This window comes from Polistes canadensis, unplaced genomic scaffold (genome assembly GCF_001313835.1).
Source record: "Polistes canadensis isolate GaletaPanama2010 unplaced genomic scaffold, ASM131383v1 scaffold_25, whole genome shotgun sequence".
Classification (NCBI taxonomy): domain Eukaryota; kingdom Metazoa; phylum Arthropoda; class Insecta; order Hymenoptera; family Vespidae; genus Polistes; species Polistes canadensis.
In genome coordinates, this window is record NW_014569572.1 from 394377 (window position 1) to 402376 (window position 8000).

Here is an 8000-nt window from a genome sequence, read left to right on the forward strand (position 1 = left end):
ATTTCAAATTAATCGCTCGTTAACGTACACGTCATTTTGCAAAACCTTTAAAAAGTGGCACGAAATTGACCAATAAACGCAAATTGCATATCGATGATAAATTTTGTTATCTTTTTTGTTATTTATTTTAAAGTTGAACTAAAGGATGCACTCGTCAAATGCAAAACAATCTTAAAAGCAATCTAATGTATAATTGCAAACATCACTAACGTCAAATGATAATTCATAATTTATTCACGTAACTCGATTCCACAAAATTGCTCTTGTCCTTTCTGTTCTCGACAAAGACAAATCGTAATAGCCTTGAGGTTCTACATGCTTTTCCACGCAAATACGTACGAGTCTTTGGAAGAAAAACAAGAAGATGTGAGATTATTACAGACAAGGCCGTATTCGTCGAAACAGTTAATCGGTTCAAACTGGTCAAATCGACAATCAGTAAGTTTCAGCTTAACTTGTTCGAATAAGGAAGAAAATATCGTTAAATATTTCTAAGAAAGACATTAACGAAAATAATCGAATATCATAATGTATATTTTAAGTTTATGTTCGACGTTAACAAATGGCCATTGGGCCAAATTATGCAGAAACCCCTATCAATTTTCGGAATAACAAAAAAAATTATTTCAACAGAATAAGAACTCTACAATTTGTGAGACTCTTATCTTATCAAACCTATGATAGAACTTTACAATGTAAGTTTATACAATTATTAAAAATATCAAATAATATAGTGTTCGCTATTAGATAAGTCATTTTGTGAAAAATATTATAAATAATTTTCTATAAACAAAATAAAACGTTCTTTATACAAAACACAAATAAATAGATAAAACAAATTCTTCAAATGAAATTCATTCAGTTATTAAAAGTTATTAATAGTTTTCTGCATAACCTGGTCCAATTATCAGACGAAGGAGAAATACAAATCGTACGGTAAATGAAATTTCCGTTTTCTTTAATCAACTTTCCAGATTCCGTTACGAAACGGCATGAATTTGCCAATTCATCATTTAAAACATTCTAACAACGACTAGATATGGTGTCGCTATTTTCAATTTAAACGTTTCACGAAGTAGATATTACCGATATGCTCTAATAATCTCTTAGAAATATATCTATAGAAACGATTACGTTATTATTCTATCGAGAAAATGATCAATCACGGAAACTGATTGGCGTTGCCTCAACAACAAAACAATAACTTCCGAAAGGTTTATAATTTATCAATCCATCAATCTAAACTTAGGAAAAATACAAATTGATCGTTCTTATGTTGAATTTCAAACTTTAAGGTGTGTGCTAATTTAATTATTCACCATTCCAGGAATATGTTCGTAAAATTAGAGACAACCATTTTTTTTTTATGTAAAAGAAATACTAATTAATAAAGTTTGACCGTAAACCTACCGATAATTTATGTAATCCGAGCAAAACCGATCTTTGACAAAACTTATATTTATTATTAATCAATCTGGCTAAACAAATTTTTAATAATTAATAAAACTATATATATAATTATAATTGACGTAAATTACAATGAAGAAAAGCAATAATATTGAATAAATAAATGTAATTTTAAGTTGTAAAACCAGTTATTTCAACGATAAAATTATACGTTTGGTATTAAGTTAATAATTGAATAATTCATTTGACATAGATTATTATATCAGATAAGTGATATTTTTGTCGACAAAATTGAATAATTTGTAAAATAAATGACACAAAGAGATGAAATGATAGAAAGATAAAAAATGTAACAACAAACGATCGATAGGTCTAACGTTACAGTTCCAAAAACGGTTCTTCGTTGAACGATCGGTATCCCGTTTGTAAGCGTTCTTGTAACACCCGTTATAAAACGATGCAACGAAGAGTAGTCGAGTAAGATCGAGTAAAACGTATCCTGAGACCCGTCGAAGAGGAAAGGAGAAGAAAATGTGCACACGTTTCGCACGAATCAATCTTCCCACGGGGAGGTAACTCGATCGTGAGAAAGTCGGATGTCCATTCGGAATCGAGTGCAAACGCAGCAGAAATGAAAGACTTTTCTTCGATATATTTTATTCTCTCTCTCTCTCTCTCTCTCTCTCTCTCTATCTATCTGTCTTTTTGTCTATCTTACTTTATCTCTTTTTTTTCTTCGTATAAGTTCGAACAGTACTGAAAACGTGAAAGTAAGTATATCCACTACGTTGTCTGTTCGAGACAGGACGCGGTCACCGATTTTTTACGTGTCACTATTTCTGAAATCGATACGACCAATCGAGTCCTCGAGGTTGTCCTCTCGATTGGAACGGCCTCTCCTATATATAATAAGTCACAGCGATAACTTCCACTTTTAGAATTTGTTACAATTTTTCTATCCGAACGTTCGATCGATACTTATTATTAGACATTTTCAATTTTAATATAAATTTACTTCGCCTATTATTCAAAGCTAATGGATATATTTGTTTTTTTATTACTTTTTTTTTTTTATAGGAATTATATTCAAACGATAATCCAAAATAATTTGTGTAAACAAAAAGTATGAGAAGGGGTATTCTGTTCTCTTTTGTAAGCTTGCATTTCGAATGCGTTACATTGACTTTTTTTTCTTTCTTTCTCTCTCTCTAGTCTTCTCTAACCCTCTCTTTCTTTTCTCTCTTTCTTTCTCTCACACACAACCTTCTGCATTCCACAACAAGACGAGACCCGACGCGCCTCGTTAGACTTGACACGTATTACTTTGCATTCTCATAAACGCTTTACCCCGGCCTACCTTTCCCAATAAGCGCAATGTTCTTCTTATGTTACATGTAATTAAATAAATAATCAAAAAATTAAACAACAAATTTTTTTCTCTCAATTTATCATTTTAATAATTATAATATCAAATGTAAGAGCGCGCATGTAAATAAAAATATTCGAGTTACGTTTAAAAAGAAAATATATATATATATATATATATATAAAATTATGTTGTGTCTCCTTTTAAATCGAATAATATATTTTCGTTTGTTCATAAGAAATACAAGTAATGCATTCCAAGTGTTCCTAAATGTTTGATTCGCCTTGACGTCGAGATTACTACACTATGTGCCTAACATAAAATATAAACTACACTCGGTGAGTCTCAATTGACTACAAAGTAACTTACAAATAATACTACTATTGCGTTCACTTTCATTTCAAAGAGAAGATAAGTTGTACAAAAATCAATTTCTAAAATTATTATCCATTATATCGGTGGTTCCTTTTTTTTAACCCATGTCCTACTTAAAGCATCTCTAAAATCCTCATGTCCCCAACTCCTTTGACACATAATTCTTCTGATTCGAAAAGTGAACTTCTATTCTAAAAGACCATAAACTTGGTTTAAACAAACTTCCAAAGAACCCATGGCATCTATGAAAAAAAAAAGAAAAAGAAAAAAACGAAAGTTCGAAGCAAAATTCATTCTCGAATTGCATGTCCCTTCAAGTGTTGAAAACCACGGCCTTAAAAAATCATACTTTTAATATAAAATAAAATAAATAGTAAATATAAAAACAAATTACATAAATATATTTTTAACTGGGTAAATATAAATCAAAAATTTTGTATAAATAATATTTTTTTTTTTATTAATAAACGATTCTACACACATAAAATATAAATTTATACCTTAACTCGCAAGGTTTCATTGACTCGTTGATGTCGTTGAACGCGCACGACCCTCCAAATTCGGACTGTGACTGGAATAGTAAAAAAAAAATNATTTTTTTTTTTATTAATAAACGATTCTACACACATAAAATATAAATTTATAAACATCTAACAAAAGTAATCTTGTTCAAATTAATTTTAACTAATTTAAAGAAAAAAAAAAAGATGTGATAATCGATCCATGGATCCATGAATCTATGTAAATAAAAACTAACGAGTAATATTACAAGATTGAAAGTAGTAATATAAGATCAAACTTATAATTACGAACATATTTATATTTATATGTACATAAATTATAGAAAGAACAAAAAATCGTGCTTCCGTTGCAGGATTCTATAGACACGAAAGGATTGGTTAAAAAAAAAAAAAAAAAAAAAAAAAAAAAAAAAAAAAAAAAAAAAAAAAAAAAAAAAAAAAAAAAAAAAAAAGGGAGTGTTCGATAAAATTAACGAGCATATAAATATAGCAAAATCGTGTCATAATATCGAACTTACTACCTTAACTCGCAAGGTTTCATTGACTCGTTGATGTCGTTGAACGCGCACGACCCTCCAAATTCGGACTGTGACTGGAATAGTAAAAAAAAAATAAAAAAAAAAAGAGAGAATCGACTAGCCGAATGAAAATTCAAAATAGGCACCCAATGAAATACGATTAACGTTAATAAGTATATATGTTTTATACGATTCTACTATGAATTTAAATATCTAACTGAACGAAACATCAACTTACTCGTTTGGTCACAAATTAGAATCGTAAATATGAACTCGTCGTTCTATGAATTTTCAAATATTTGCGATAGAAATAAATATGCTCATAAGTATACACGTATACACACGTGTTGCGTATACGGGCTTGCGTGTGGGTGAGTATATACGCGTATACGAATATGTATGCGTATACTAATTGTAAGAAATATCTATGTTCAAAGTATAAAATAAGAAAATGTGAATTATTGTTCGATAAGTTTTTTGATATTCTTTTATAATGATAAAATACAAATTTCATTCGATGAATGATCGAGAACTTACGTGACTTTAACCACGTGCTACGTTGTTACGTAGAATTTTATCCTGTAGACCAGGGCTTCTCAAATTGTGGATCGTGACCCCATATGGGATAGTATAACTTAATTTAAGGGTCAGAAAAATGTTAACAAAATTAAACAATTCCAGAACGCGCAACGACAAAATAATAATTCAAAACCAGTTTGGTAATATTACAAGTATAATATGTCTATGAGTTTAGGATAGTGAAAGAGAAAATAGTATGTAGTCTATCTCGTGTCAGTAAGAGTTGCGAAAATATTTGTTCAGGTAACGAGGGAATTTTGTGGAACAATGGAAAGTAGAAAAGTGGAAAATTTTGAGAAACCCTGGTATAGATTATATGTTGACAAACGTTATTGCAGCAAATATGAATTTTTGTATGTATTTATTTTAAATTCTTAATCATTCTGATACGCGCATACACAAATTTATATACAAATAAATACATTTCTTAATGAACTGCAATGTAAATTATTATGATTATTATAATTAATGTATGAAAGAAAAACAAATTTGCAAAATTTCTAGTGAATACGAAAACATTAACAACGTGCAAATTTGCCACCATTGAAATGATTTTACTTTCACGAAAGGGTCATAAGAAGGAAGGACGCAACATCGTTAACGTTTCGCTTTTAGGTGAAAGCGCCTGCTCGAGTATATACGTCATACAATCTCGTATAAAGACATACCGGAAGAGAAATAACGATTCAAATCTGTCTGTCGTATTTCACGAATTTCCCGTTAAAATAAATATGGCGTTCATGCATCCCCTACCCTCCCCCCACGCACATTTTACGGTCCATCCTTTTTAATTAAATTAACGAAAAAAAAAAAAAGATTAACAATAATATCGTATGTTGAGAAATTCTTAAATTTCAAACATCGTAACGATTGTTAACAACAATAATAATAATAATAATGGAAGATACTATCTAGAGATGACCTACGATGTGTTTCATTGGGGATCTATCTATGTATATAAATTCGTAATTAGACGTTTGATCAGGTGCATTCAAAGGTATACATATATAATATAATGCACACATAATAATGAATGCAGCAATCCGAGCGATAACGAATACCGCTTTGGTGTGTCTCATGGCTGCAGTGTAACAAAACGAGACGATGGAAACGGAAACGGTAGAGAACCGTCGAGCGTACGCACGCGAGCGTGCGAGGAGAACGATCAAATGAATATGTGTGTGCGTATATATGTGCGTGAAAAGGAAAGAAAGAGAAAAATATATAGAAAGGGAGGGAATGAAATAGGTTTAAATAAAAAGAGAAAAAGAGAAAGGTATGATAATTACCAAGGAGTCGTCCCCATTGTCAGCGCTCATAGCCTCTCGCTAACGCGAGGGAATCCGTACTCCTCCTGGTCTTCGTCGTGGTCTTCGTCTTTGCTGTTGTTTATCCTCTTCCTCGGCGCACTTCCGAATAAACGTATAGGCTATACGTGCTCTCGTCATTCTGCGAGGACGGCAAAATTTCCGAAAAATGCGGGAACGATCACGTACCCTACGATGCCAAACACCGACGAAAACAATCTATCCAACAGCGCCTCGCACCTGTCATTTGGCATGGCAATAAGAGAGAAACTTTAACTCTCCCTTTCTCTATCTGTTTTTATTATCCCGTAGTCCTATCCCTTCCAGATGCACGCCAAAAAGGAAAATAGAGTCGAATAGGGTTTTTGTAGAAGAAATAAAGAAAGTATAAGAGAAATAAGGATAGAAAATTAAGTAAAGGTAAACGACGCCGAATGAAAGGAGAGGAGAGGAGAGAAAAAAAGAAAGAAGAAATGAAAGGAAGAAAGAAAGAGGAGAAACAGAGAGGACACTGACACACGAAACGTCAACGGCACTTGCACGCCGTCGCTACACTAACACACTATTGCATACACCAACTATACACCACTCACACTCTTCGAATTTCCCGTAAAACCACCATACAACCAAAACGTTCAGAATATTTATTATACAGAGGATATTCCCAGCTTGTTATTCGCCAACGGTTCTTATTCATTCGCACGGTGCATAAATTCTGTTCCCGTTCTTAACGAAATACGAAAGAAAGAAAGAAAGAACAAATACATAAACGAATTAACTAAAAAACGTAAATACGGACCTCCTCCTTGCTGGCTCACGGACAAACGCCAACTTCCAGACGTTCGTTGGCGACACGAGAAACACACCACTACCGGGCTAGTACTCCCCCTCCTCTATACTGTACCTCCCTACCTCTACTCCTCTTCCTTTTACAATCCACTCCTCACAGTTAACGTAGTAGTACGTTATGGCTACTGGAAAGAGCAATGGTATTACTCTAGTCCCTTCCCTCTTTTACCTCTACCCATTCTCTTTCCCCACTCTTTCACTTCCCTTCGAACAAATACCTCTAATCCCTAAATATGCTCACCTTTCGTTTAATTACTTTAAGCAAAACCATTTATGTTTATTTCACTGATGCAAATGTAAACGAATAAAATTAACGAATAAATACTTCGTCGACTTTAACAAGAATAATCAGGATAATAACTGCGACACTACGAACTGTTCTGTTCCCGCTGCGACGCCATTTTATACCGGTGGTTGCGCACGCAGCTCGCTATTATAACGGCGGCGTTTTTAAAACAGCCATTATTTATTCTTGTTCTATTATTCTATGAAGAACGTATAAAAAAGTAATCATTAAAAATGTTATACCTGTTTTTATATCTGCATATCGATTATTTCGTTCATCCTCTCGTTAATAATCACTTCCTATTTGGCTGGCAAATCCTCTTTGGAATTTTTTCGAAAGACAAAAAGAGACAAAGGACAGAGACAGAAAAAATAAGTACTATATAAAAAGAAAAAAATGTTCGTAATGACGATGATGATGATGATGATGATGATGATGATGATGATGATGATGATGATGATGAAATGTTTAATGTATGTATATGCATATGTGCCTGTGCTGTTATTACAAAAGGTTAAAAGAGGAACGAAGGGAGAACAATCGGATAGAAATGCGGTTTTGAGTTATGTGTATTCCGATTGTTCTTCAACAAAAAAAACTTGGTGATAAATTTGATCATTGTCATTATCGATTTCGAACGGAACAATCGATTATTATTACATCGAATCGGTCGCTCTCGCTAGATTATAATGATTTTGGTTTTTTTTTTTTTAAATCACATTTAGATAAAGCGTTAGACTTGCATTTTGACGATGATATGATATTTATGTCAATGAAGGGAGAAAGAGAGAA

The 8000-nt window shown here is 32.4% G+C and overlaps 1 protein-coding gene across 3 annotated transcripts in view; it reads right to left on the bottom strand.

Moving 5' to 3' along the window:
- The window catches only part of LOC106783738 (ral guanine nucleotide dissociation stimulator), a 34851-nt gene extending 27251 nt beyond the window's left edge, over nt 1–7600 (bottom strand). Inside the window, exons 1-2 of one of the 3 annotated variants that reach the window (XM_014742532.1) lie at nt 7164–7600; nt 6056–7044 (exon numbers count right to left, since the gene is read on the bottom strand). Coding sequence is in view for 1 of the 3 variants with exons in the window: in XM_014742533.1 (XP_014598019.1) it covers nt 6056–6085 (30 nt within the window). In the remaining 2 variants the exon portion in view is untranslated. Of the gene's footprint in view, nt 1–6055 lie in introns of all 3 variants that reach the window. The other 2 variants (XM_014742530.1, XM_014742533.1) reach the window with 2 other exon arrangements.
- Between the last annotated feature and the right edge of the window lie 400 nt (nt 7601–8000).